We start from the raw sequence: 13,165 nt of genomic DNA, 5'->3' as shown, positions 1-13,165 counted from the left end.
ATGAGTAAATGCTAGTCACTTTTCGCATTTTCCAAAGACCTGCACAAAAGAAACCAAGAACACCTGTTCTCTAACTCATTATGAAAAAAAAAGAAAAAAACATATTACATTAAAAAAGTAGGTTGGAATAACAAAAATAATGCATGAGTAAATGCTAGTCACTTTTCGCATTTTCCAAAGACCTGCACAAAAGAAACCAAGAACACCTGTTCTCTAACTCATTATGAAAATAAAATAAAAAACATATCACATAAAAAACTTAATTCTTAAACAAACAAAATAAAACCTTAAATTTAGCTTAAACAATAAACCAACCAACACAAAGCTTGCTATTAATAAAACAATGTCATTTTGTCGGTTCATGATTCCAAAAACATATAGATAATGATATGTTTGGATTAAAATCACGCTCAGAAAGTTTAAACGAAGAGAGGTACAGAAAAGCGTGCTATACAGCAAACCACTACCGCGCTAAACAGGCTCGTTAATTTTACTGTCTTTTGCAAGAGCAGCGGACAACGGTCATTGTGAAAAAATGCAGTGCGTTCAGTTTCATTCCGTGAGTTCCACAGCTTGACTAAATGTAGTAATTTCGCCTTACACGACTTGTTTTTTTTCTGTAAGAGAGAGAGAGAGAGAGAGAGAGAGAGAGAGAGAGAGAGAGAGAGAGAGAGAGAGAGAGAGAGAGAGAGAGAGAGAGAGAGAGAGAGAGAGAGAGAGAGAGAGAGAGAGAGAGAGAGAGAGAAAGAGAGAGAGACAGAGAGAGAAAGAGAAAGAGAGACAGAGAGAGAGAGAGAGAGAAAAATTGTCCTTCGCGGGGGGATGCAGTGCCTCGGCATTGCACTTCTACTTAATTGTTATTGTTCTTCAATACCTTACTCTCCAATGAGAAAGTGCAAGTACAACAGACAGTGGATTCTCCAAGAAATCAGTAACACCCCCACGGAACGGCGTGGTCAGCTGCACCCAGCGCGTGGTTGGCACATGAATGGTGGGTGTCTCCAGACTATGCTTTGAAACTTATGTGTTTTTGGCGCACTTTGTATTGAATATTCTAATTTTCGAGACTTCCATTCACATGTGCATGTGCTCAGTTGTTACTTGAAAAAGTTGCGTATCAATGGAGTAATTACAAAGTGTATGCATAGGCCTATGGTTGAGTGTCATGAAATGAACACTGTCACCACATTTAAACTCGAAATTTTGTCATTACTGGCAACAGACTGGCTTGTTTAAGTACTCGATTGTGCTACTTTATGTATCCCTGATAGCTGATTAAGTTTACAAGGGTTAGTGTTGTGTAGATTTTACACAGTTCGTAAATCAAATCTCAGTCTGAAGTCTGGGTTTTTGCTGGCTGCGCGCCGCGTGCAGACCCGGCTGTTGTACATTCCTGGGGAAGGGGGAGTCTGGGGATTGCACGGTAGGCCCCGTCACATTGGCAACTATTCCGTTTCTTAGGTCGCGCAATAGCGGACCCGCGCAATAGCAGACCCGCGCAATAGCGGACCCGCGCAATAGCAGACCCACACGTGGGCACGTGATATGATGGATATAACTTCTGAAACCATGTGTATCAAAAATAATCATTCACTGTGTTGCCATCGGTGTTTATTTTTTGCATCTGATTCAAGTGGCTCAATTGCTCAAATACCGTTGAATTAAAACAGAAGCAAGTGTTTTAAACCCTTAAACTAATTGTCGTAGAATTCACAAAAGCACTCTAAGTGAGTGCTTGGTTTGGTTTGGTTACTTCCAATAAGAAGCAACGCCCTGAAATGCATTCACCCACTTTGATTTAATCAATTAATTTATAATTAATTTTGGTGCGTTTTGAAGCAAATCATGCCATTTGCATCTAGATTCAGGTATAGTCGGCTCCTCAGATTTGTATACGTACAAGCACTTGCCAGAAAGTCTTCCCAGTGGTCAGATTAACAGTATCTCTTTAAAGTTACTGAAACGCCAGGCCAGACCCCTGGTTGGTGTACAGAATCGTAGGTACTGCTAAAGGTAACATCAATATCATCCACGTAAAGACGACGGAAGTAGCATTTGTGATTATCAAAGATAATACAGGAGCACAAAAATCTCAAGGAAATGTCAAAACTTAAGATTCTTTCTGCAATGTGTTCCTTACCCAGACTTGTTTTGCACTGTGATGACATTAACATCTGGGCAGAAATAAAACAGACAAAAGAAAAGTTTCATTTTTACAGCTAGGTTAAGCGCATACGCATCACTTGCAGTATTTTTTTCATCTACTCAAGTCTGTCCACCATCACTGCAGTTTGGTTTCAAGAAATCAAGCATTTCTTCCATCTGTTTCTTTTTTTTTAACCATCCACGATTCAAAAAGGTCTGTTACATTATGGAATTGATTTTCTCTCGCAAGTTCCCATGCTGTTTGGCCGTTCTTATCTCTAGCTCTGGTGTTGACTCCCCAGGCCAACAGCAGTCTGACTACAGACTCGTGGTTTCCACTGCAAGCTATGTGCAGCGGTGTCATGCCTTGTTTGGATGGGATATTGCTATCAACACCTTTCTCCAGCAACAGCTTGACAATGTCCATATTTTCCTGACAGCATGCTTTGAACAGAGCAGTTTCTCCATTTTCGTCTCTTGTATCAATGTCAGCACCACTGTTGATCAGTATCAGTGATATATCAGTGTGTCCATCGTAACAAGCAGTGTGGAGAGATGTTCTTCCATCTCCCTTTGCAATGTGTGGGTCAGCTCCTTTCTCCAACAAGAACTTGACAATGTCTGTCTTTCCCTGACTGCATGCTTCGTACAAGGCTGTTTCCCCTTCTGTGTCTGTTTTGTCGATGTCCACACCTTTACTGATCAACATGAGGACTATGTCAGTGTGTCCTCTGTAACAAGCAGTGTGCAGAGGTGTTGTGCCATCCTTCTGTGTAATGTGTGGGTCAGCTCCTTTCTCCAGCAACATCTTGACAGTGTCCACCTTTTCCTGCCAGCATGCTTTGTACAGAGCGGTTTCCCCAGCTGCGTTTGTTGTATCAATGTCAGCATCTTTGTTGATCAGCACCAGCGCTACATCAGTGTGTCCATTATAACAAGCAGTGTGGAGAGGTGTTGTGCCATCCCCCTTTGCAATGTGTGGGTCAGCTCCTTTCTCCAGCAACATCTTGACAGTGTCCACCTTTCCATGCCAGCATGCTTTGTACAGAGCAGTTTCTCCAGCTGTGTCTGTTGTATCAATGGCAACACCACTGTTGATCAGTATCAGTGCTGTGTCAGTATGTCCATCCCAACACGCAGCATGTAAGGGTGTGAAACCGCCTGTGTCTGCAATTTGTGGGTCAGCTCCTTTCTCCAGCAACATCTTGACAGTGTCCACCTTTCCCTGCAAGCATGCTTTGAGCAGAGGGGTTTCCCCAGCTGTGTCTGTTATGTTAATATCAACACCACTATTTATCAACATCAGCGCTATGTCAGTGTGTCCATTGTAACAAGCAGCATGGAGAGGTATTCTGCCGTCCACCTGTGCAATGTGTGGGTCAGCTCCTTTCTCCAACAACATCTTGACAGTGTCCACATTTCCATGCCAGCATGCTTTGAGCAGAGCAGTTTTCCCAGCTGTGTCTGTTGTATCAATGGTAACACCACTGTTGATCAGTATGAGAGCTGTGTCAGTATGTCCAATCCAACATGCAGCATGTAAGGGTGTGAAACCGTGTGTGTTTGCAATCTGTGGGTCAGCTCCTTTCTCTAGCAACATCTTGACAGTGTCCACCTTTCCCCGCCAGCATGCTTTGTATAACGCTGTTTTCCCAGCTACGTCTGTTTGGTCTATGTTCAGGACTCTGTTGATCAACACCAAGGCTACGTCAGTGTGTCCTTTAAGACAGGCGCTGTGGAGTGGACTATTACCCAGAGTGTCTGTAGTTTGAATATCCGCACCGTAGTCAAGTAACATGAGTGTGAGTTCCCTGTGACCTCCTAAGCACGCCATTTTGAGAGGGGTGTTACCTTTACCATTTCTTGCTTCAAGCAGGGCGCCACGCTCAAGCAACATCCTGGCTGACGCACAGTCACCACTCTCACATGCACAGTGTAATGGTGTGGAAAGGTTAACTGTTTCTGCTGTTACACTGCAACCAGCACTTATCAGCAGCTGCACCACCTTGTCATGACCCATTCCACATGCCCAGTGCAATAGGCGGAGTTTGTCAACAGCCTCTGCCTCAACATCAGCACCAGCATCAAGAAGTACAGACACCACCTTGTCATGGCCCATCTTACATGCCAAGTGCAATGGTCGGATTTTGTATTTATACTCTGCCTCAACATTCGCACCAGCATCAAGAAGTACAGACACCACCTTGTTGTGGCCCTTCACACATGCAACGTGCAGTGGGCGGACTTTGTTTTTAACCTCTGCCTCAACATCAACACCAGCATCAAGAAGTACAGACACCACCTTGTCATGGCCCATCTTACATGCCCAGTGAAGTGGGTGGTATTTGTTTTCATCCTCTGCCTCAACATCAGCACCAGCATCAAGAAGTACAGACACCACCTTGTCATGGCCCATCTTACATGCCAAGTGCAATGGGCGGATTTTGTTTTCATCCTCTGCCTCAACATCAGCACCAGCATCAAGAAGTACAGACACCACCTTGTCATGGCCCATCTTACATGCAAAGTGCAGTGGGCGGAGTTTGTTTTCATCCTCTGCCTCAACATCAGCACCAGCATCAAGAAGTACAGACACCACCTTGTCATGACCCATAAAACATGCAGCGTGCAGTGGGCGGAGTTTGTCTTTAGTCTCTGCCTCAACATCAGCACCAGCATCAAGAAGTACAGACACCACCTTGTCATGACCTTTGATGCATGACAATTCTAGGACGGTATGATATTCTGGCTCATCCTCCTCATCGTCTTTACATATTTGATATAGTATGGGCTCAGCAAGGTCCTTTTTTGCGCACTTTAAAAATAAGCTGTGTAAATCTAACTTTGCCTTTACATCTGTAGCTGCGCCTTTCTTGATCAGAAACTGGACCAAGTCCGCATGCCCCTCTTCACAAGCTGTATACAGTGCCGTCTTGTCAAGCTTGTCTTTTGCTTCTAAGCTAGCTCCATGCTGAATCAAGACTTCTGCAATATCAATACAGCCATGAAAACAGGCAGTGTGCAGAGGTGTTTTTCCATCTTGGTCAGAAGCATGAGGATCAGCGCCACTTTGCAGCAGCATCTTGACAGTGCCAAGCTGCCTTGATGTGCACGCAACATGCAGTGGAGTGTCACCGGTAAGTGTTGGTACGTTGACTGCATTGTTTGACTGCGTTGCATTATTTGTGATCAGTAACTCAAGGATGCCAGTATGCCCTTTGCTTGCAGCAAGGTGAACTGCAGTCCAGCCATCCTTCTCTGCAACATTGATGTCAGCTTCCTTCTTCAGCAAGAAACAAACAACGTCCTTATGTCCCATAGAACTGGCATAATGCAGGGCCGTGTGCATTTGGAAATCTACCGCATTAACATCTGCGTTCCAAGCCACAAGGATTCTCGCAACCTCCACGTTGCCACACTTGCTGGCTTGGTGCAGGGGAAGGTTCCCATTGTCGTCGTTAGACATGGCGCTGACTCCGCGGTGAAGCAAGTCACGAAGACTTTCCTCGTCACCAGCCTGAACCGCGTTCATTAATTCGTCAACAAGTGCTTGAGCATTCCGTTCAAAATATGATGCTGACATGACTGAAGTTCCATATGTGAATATGTCCTTCAGCGATACATTTGTTTCAACACTTTGAACGAAGTCTCTGCAGCATTTTGGGAACATATGTTTGCTCGTGTCAACCAGAAGAATATCCTGTAAAGTCGATTCTGTCAGCGTCTTTCCTGCTTTGTGGGCGTGTTTCACGAGCATATCACTTTTTTCAGTTGCCGTCAATGCATCTGATTTTTGTAAGTCTAAGACAGGCGAATCTGTAAACTTTTCTTCAAAGTTGCATTTTTCTTTCAGTTCAGTGATGACAGTATCGTGAATGGTAATGATAGCAATGCATTTTTTCTGCTCGCAGAACACTCTCAGAACTGTAAGTGCTTGCGACCATTTCTTATACCGTTTATATAGAAACTCTTCATCCCCAAAAATGTCCTCCAACAGGATGACCTGCCTGCGGTCCCCTCCCACGTGCTGTCTGAACTCACCGTAGCGGTGAAGAACGAGGGGCGTCCTGTCCTGCTGGTAGTGACGCAGTAAGGCAGCGGCGATGAATGTCTTACCGCTGCTGGCAGGTCCGGTGATGAAGAGCAGTCCGCTGTCTTCCAGTAGCTGCAAGGCGTCCCTGTAGGCTGGGGTAGATGTGAACAAGCTGGCTTCACGGTTGATCTCCACTTTACTCTGGTCTGAACAACAACAACCCTAACTTGCAAAAGATTTTTTCGCCTTTGAGAAGAACACGTGTTTTAAGATGATGATGATGATGATCACGATGACGATGACGATGATGATGATACTGATGATGATGATCATCATCATCATCATCATCATCATCACCATTGTCACCACCATCCTCATCATCACCATTATCATCATCATCATCATCATCATCATCAATAACATCATCATCGTCGTCATCATCATCAATAAGTGGCTTAATATACAGGTTTTTATTGAGATCACTTTCATTGTTGCCCTTTTCTAATGTCAGATTGATACTCTTTGAAAAAAGGCCAATTTGGTGATACAAGTTGAAAGATATCATATACATAACAACGTGGTTTTGTTCCTCATGCAATGAAGAAAATGGCAAGAATCACCTTATGTGTTCTGTTTTACATCTTTCCGCTCAATTGAAAAGTCTTCTGAAGTTTTTGCTGGAAGAAAAATTGCCTTCAGCAATTAATAAAAGCAGATGCTATAGTCCAAATTCTATTGATAACTTTTGTTGACGCAATTAAAGCATCTTTAGAACGTTGATATAACGCCCTTTATTACCATTTGAATGCACATTTGACAAACCAGAACTGATTTCATGTGACTGCTAAATGCTACAGCGGTCAGACCGGGACGCTTAGTTGATCACTCCGGAAGTAAACAAATCAAACTAAACATTGTAAAAGAAAAATGTCAGTTTGAATTTTTCTTAGAAATAAAACCCGTTTCTCATATACCTATCTTAATAAAACATGTTACCATGTAAAAGTATAGAAAAAGGCAAGCGTTTAACATTTCCTCCAAAGCCCTTCCTTCTACTTGAACTCGATCCTATACAAACCTAAGACTGTAATGTGTCTTTTGTGCTGAGGCCAGGACACCTTAAAAGTATGTGACGTTTCAAAAGTCAAACATCAGATAAGAAATCGATGTTCTATTTCTGCTGGCTGGTTTCACTCTGCTGAGTGCTACGACGCCCAATTCTACTGATAAGTCAACTAGCAATCAATCAACCATACACATACACACAGAAATCACCTTTAATCTGATTGTATCCAGTGACATCATCCATTGTGTAGTTGGTGCGATTGTCCACAATGTCGCCATACATCCTGTCATGTCCACGAATCTGATAGTTTGCCATACTGCCTGCGAGGTACATGGGGTTGACCACATCGTCGGGGAAATCTGTTTGAGAAATACACAAAACACGATTATCCAAAAGATGTTTATTTCCCCCTACTTAATTTCAATGCCCGGACACACGATTAATACGTAGTCAGTCGGAGGAAGGCCTTGCTAGGTCTGACAGAAATAGCGTAAGCAGTCTATCACAAGATGATGTGATTTATTTGTATGGAAGAAAGTCGTTGGAGTTATGTTCAGTCTTTTGATAGTATCTCCTAAATGGCATTTACTTTCATGTCCGCTAATGGCTGTAGTGTTGTTCTTTATTTCATTGCATCTGAACAAGTGTTTCAGTTCATGATAGGAAAGTGTAATTCAAAAGTGGGAGACAAAAATGAATCAGCCCAAATACCTTTGAACCTGAGGTTGTAGAATTTGGAAACAGAAGCTGAAGGAAACAATCAAACAAACAGAATGTTTATAAGAACCAGTGACGTCATGTTAGGAAGGTCTGAAGGTTTGGCACAAACCTGAAGCCATTTACAGGAGAGAACTATCGTTTCTACTTGTGTGCACTATGCGGTGAGATAACGAAATTGTGTGTGTGTGTGTGTGATGAAAAAGTTACACTTTTTACATACAATCAAAGACCTGTGTATTTTTTGTATAGGGACCGGTGTAGCAGTCTATTTTGAAGCAGCCCAGTTTGACCGGGAGGTCATTCTGGGCTAGCCCAGAATGACCTCCCGGTCATTCTAGGCTAGCCTATTTTGACCGGGAGGTCATTCTGGGCTAGTCAGTTTTGACCCCCCCTAGTCAATTTTGACCCCCCCTGCAAACTTCAAGAATGAGTACATTAAGACCTTTAGAAACAATATGTATGCATATATGTATATAACTACATATATCTAAGGTTTGAGAGGGGGGGGGGTCATTCTGGGCTAGCTCCTGTCAAAATCAGCTAGCCCAGAATGACCCCCCGGTCAAAACTGACTAGGCCAGTCAGTTTTGACCCCCCCCCCCTTCAAACTTCAAGAATAAGTACTATAACTTTCTAAACCGAAATAAATGTAAATGTGGACAATATTTGTTAGAAAAAGGATATTACAAGAAAGAAAAAAAAGTTTCCACACTTCCCTTCGAACTTCAAGAATAAGTACACTAGGACCTCTCAAAACAAAACATACGCATGTATGTATGCATCTATGCATCTCCCCAGGTTAGGGGGGTCAAAATCAGCTAGCCCAGAATGACCCCCCGGTCAAAATCAGCTAGCCCAGAATGACCCCCCGGTCAAAACTGACTAGGCCAGTCAGTTTTGACCCCCCCCCCTTCAAACTTCAAGAATAAGTACTATAACTTTCTAAACCGAAATAAATGTAAATGTGGACAATATTTGTCAGAAAAAGGATATTACAAGAAAAAAAAAAGTTTTCACACTTCCCTTCGAACTTCAAGAATAAGTACACTAGGACCTCTCAAAACAAAACATACGCATGTATGTGTGCATCTATGCATCTCCCCAGGTTAGGGGGGGGGGTCAAAATCAGCTAGCCCAGAATGACCCCCCGGTCAAAATCAGCTAGCCCAGAATGACCCCCCGGTCAAAACTGACTAGGCCAGTCAGTTTTGACCTCCCCTTCAAACTTCAAGAATAAGTATGTTAGGACCTTTTAAAACGAAATATATATTTGTTGGAAAAATGATCTAAAATAACAAAATTAAAAATTAAAAAAATTAAAAAAGTGTTTTGACACCTCCTTTGAAACTTCAAGAAGAAGTACACTAGGACCTTTTTAAACGAAATGTACAAATAAATAAATGCATCTATGCATCTCCACAAGTTTAGGGGGGGGGGGGGGCGGTCAAAATCAGCTAGCCCAGAATGACCCCCCGGTCAAAACTGACTAGGCCAGTCAGTTTTGACCCCCCCCCTTCAAACTTCAAGAATAAGTACTATAACTTTCTAAACCGAAATACATGTAAATGTGGACAATATTTGTTAGAAAAAGGATATTACAAGAAAAAAAAAAGTTTCCACACTTCCCTTCGAACTTCAAGAATAAGTACACTAGGACCTCTCAAAACAAAACATACGCATGTATGTATGCATCTATGCATCTCCCCAGGTTAGGGGGGGGGGTCAAAATCAGCTAGCCCAGAATGACCCCCCGGTCAAAATCAGCTAGCCCAGAATGACCCCCCGGTCAAAACTGACTAGGCCAGTCAGTTTTGACCTCCCCTTCAAACTTCAAGAATAAGTACGTTAGGACCTTTTAAAACAATATTTGTTGCAAAAATGATCTAAACAAATTAAAAACAATTTTTTTTTTGACACCTCCTTTAAAATTTCAAAAATAAGTACACTAGGACCTTTTAAAACGAAATGTACATATAAATAAATGCATCTATGCATCTCCACAAGTTTAGGGGGGGGTCAAAATCAGCTAGCCCAGAATGACCTCCCGGTCAAAATCAGCTAGCCCAGAATGACTCCCCCCCCCACCCCCGTTCAAAACTGACTGGGCCAGTAAATTTTGACCTCCCCTTCAAACTTCAAGAATAAGTACGTTAGGACCTTTTAAAACGAAATATATATGTATGTGCACAATATTTGTTGCAAAAATGATCTAAACAAATCAAAAAAATGTAAAAAAAAATGTAAAAAAATTTAACTCTTTTTTTTTTTTAAACCTCCTTTGAAACTTCAAAAATAAGTACACTAGGATCTTTTAAAACGAAATGTACAAATAAATAACTGCATCTATGCATCTCCACAAGTTTAGGGGGGGGGGATCATTCTGGGCTAGCCCAGAATGACCTCCCGTCAAAATCAGCTAGCCCAAAATGACCACCCGGTCAAAACTGACTAGGCCAGTCAGTTTTGACCCCCCCCCCCCCCCCTTCAAACTTCAAGAATAAGTACTTTAACTTTCTAAACCGAAATAAATGTAAATATGGACAATATTATTATGTTAGAAAAAGGATATTACAAGAACAAAAATAGAAAAAAAAAGTTTCCAAACTTCCCTTCGAACTTCAAGAATAAGTACACTAGGGCCTCTCAAAACAAAACATACGCATGTATGTATGCATCTATGCATATCCCCAGGTTAGGGGGGGGGGGTCAAAATCAGCTAGCCCGGAATGACCCCCCGGTCAAAATCAGCTAGCCCAAAATGACCCCCCGGTCAAAACTGACTAGGCCAGTCAGTTTTGACCTCCCCTTCAAACTTCAAGAATAAGTACGTTAGGACCTTTTAAAACGATATTTGTTGCAAAAATGATCTAAACAAATTTAAAAAATTAAAAACAATTTTTTTTTGACACCTCCTTTGAAACTTCAAAAATAAGTACACTAGGACCTTTTAAAACGAAATGTACAAATAAATAAATGCATCTATGCATCTCCACAAGTTTAGGGGGGGGGGTCATTATGACCTCCCGGTCAAAATCAGCTAGCCCAGAATGACTCCCCCCCCCACCCCCGTTCAAAACTGACTGGGCCAGTAAATTTTGACCTCCCCTTCAAACTTCAAGAATAAGTACGTTAGGACCTTTTACAACGAAATATATATGTATGTGCACAATAATTGTTGCAAAAATGATCTAAACAAATAAGACAAAATTTAAAAAAAAATAATTAACTCTTTTTTTTTTACACCTCCTTTGAAACTTCAAAAATAAGTACACTAGGACCTTTTAAAACGAAATGTACAAATAAATAAATGCATCTATGCATCTCCACAAGTTTAGGGGGGGGGGGGGGCCATTCTGGGCTCGCCCAGAATGACCTCCCGTCAAAATCAGCTAGCCCAAAATGACCCCCCGGTCAAAACTGACTAGGCCAGTCAGTTTTGACCTCCTCTTTCAAACTTCAAGAATAAGTACTTTAACTTTCTAAACCGAAATAAATGTAAATATGGACAATATTTGTTAGAAAAAGGATATTACAAGAAAAAAAAAGAAAAAAAAGTTTCCACACTTCCCTTCGAACTTCAAGAATAAGTACACTAGGACCTCTCAAAACAAAACATACGCATGTATGTATGCATCTATGCATCTCCCCAGGTTAGGGGGAGGGGGGTCAAAATCAGCTAGCCCAGAATGACCCCCCGGTCAAAATCAGCTAGCTCAGAATGACCCCCCCCAAAAAAACTTGTGGAGATCCATAGATGCATACATTTATGCGTACATTTCGTAATAAAAGGTCCTAGTGTACTTATTTTTGAAGTTTCAAAGGGAGCGTCAAAACTGTTTTAATTTTTTTAATTTTTTTTTTAATTTTAATTTTTTATATCATTTTTTAATAGATTTTGTGCACACATACATATATTTCGTTTTAAATGGTCCTAACGTACTTATTCTTAAAGTTTGAAGGGGGGGTCAAAACTGACTGGCCTAGTCAGTTTTGACCTTGTGGAGATGCGTAGATGCATTCATTTATGCGTACATTTCGTTTTAAAAGGTCCCAGTGTACTTATTTTTGAAATTTCAAAGGAAGCGTCGAAACTTTTTTTTTTTTTTTTAGAGTTAAGGGTTTTTGTTTTGTTTGTTGTAATATCATTTTTCTAACAAATATTGTCCACATTTACATTCATTTCGGTTTAAAAAGTCTTAAAGTACTCATTCTTGAAGTTTGAAGGGGAGTCAAAATTGACTGGCCTAGTCAGTTTTGACCGGGGGGTCATTCTGGGCAAGCTGATTTTGACCGGGAGGTCATTTTAGGCTAGCCCAGAATGACCCCCCCCCCAAACTTGTGGAGATGCATAGATGCATTCATTTATGCGTACATTTCGTTTTAAAAGGTCCTAGTGTACTTTTTTTGAAAGTTTAAAAGGAAGCGTCAAAACTTGTTTTTGGTTTTTTTTTAATTTTTTTTTGAATTTTAATTTTTTAGATAATTTGTCCAACAGATTTTGTGCACACATACATATATTTCGTTTTAAATGGTCCTAACGTACTTATTCTTAAAGTTTAAAGGGGGGGGTCAAAACTGACTGGCGTAGTCAGTTTTGACCGGGGGGGGGGGGTCATTCTGGGCTAGCTGATTTTGACCGGGAGGTCATTCTGGGCCCAGAATGACCCACCCCCCAAAATTGTGGAAATGCATTGATGCATTCATTTATGCGTACATTTCGTTTTAACAGGTCCTAGTGTACTTTTTTTTTAAGTTTAAAAGGAAGCGTCAAAACTTTTTATTTTTTTTAATTTTAATTTTTTAGATCATTTTTCCAACAGATTTTGTGCACACATACATATATTTCGTTTTAAATGGTCCTAACGTACTTATTCTTAGAGTTTGAAGGGGGGGTCAAAACTGACTGGCCTAGTCAGTTTTGACAGGGGGGTCAGTCTGGGCTAACTGATTTTGACCCCCCCCCTAAACTTGTGGAGATGCATAAATGCATTCATTTATGCGTACATTTCGTTTTAAAAGGTCCTAGTGTACTTATTTTTGAAGTTTCAAAGGAAGCGTCAAAACTTTTTTTTATTTTATTTTAATTTTAATTTTTTAGATCATTTTTCCAACAGATTTTGTGCACACATACATATATTTCGTTTTAAATGGTCCTAACGTACTTATATTTAAGGTTTGAAGGGGGGGTCAAAACTGACTGG

The 13,165-nt window shown here is 41.2% G+C and overlaps 1 protein-coding gene across 1 annotated transcript in view; it reads right to left on the bottom strand.

The window, feature by feature from the left end:
* Nucleotides 1–1,407: 1,407 nt before the first annotated feature.
* The window catches only part of LOC138951466 (serine/threonine-protein phosphatase 6 regulatory ankyrin repeat subunit B-like), a 30,144-nt gene continuing 18,386 nt past the window's right edge, over nucleotides 1,408–13,165 (bottom strand). The window contains exons 2-3 of the mRNA XM_070323064.1: nucleotides 7,454–7,603; nucleotides 1,408–6,384 (exon numbers count right to left, since the gene is read on the bottom strand). Of these exons, the coding sequence (XP_070179165.1) occupies nucleotides 2,306–6,384; nucleotides 7,454–7,577 (4,203 nt within the window). The 5' untranslated portion in view covers nucleotides 7,578–7,603 and the 3' untranslated portion in view covers nucleotides 1,408–2,305. The remainder of the gene's footprint in view (nucleotides 6,385–7,453; nucleotides 7,604–13,165) is intronic.

This window comes from Littorina saxatilis, linkage group LG16, assembly GCF_037325665.1.
Source record: "Littorina saxatilis isolate snail1 linkage group LG16, US_GU_Lsax_2.0, whole genome shotgun sequence".
NCBI classification, from domain to species: domain Eukaryota; kingdom Metazoa; phylum Mollusca; class Gastropoda; order Littorinimorpha; family Littorinidae; genus Littorina; species Littorina saxatilis.
Note: the sequence above shows the minus strand (reverse complement) of the source record. Positions and strands in the feature narration are given on the sequence as shown.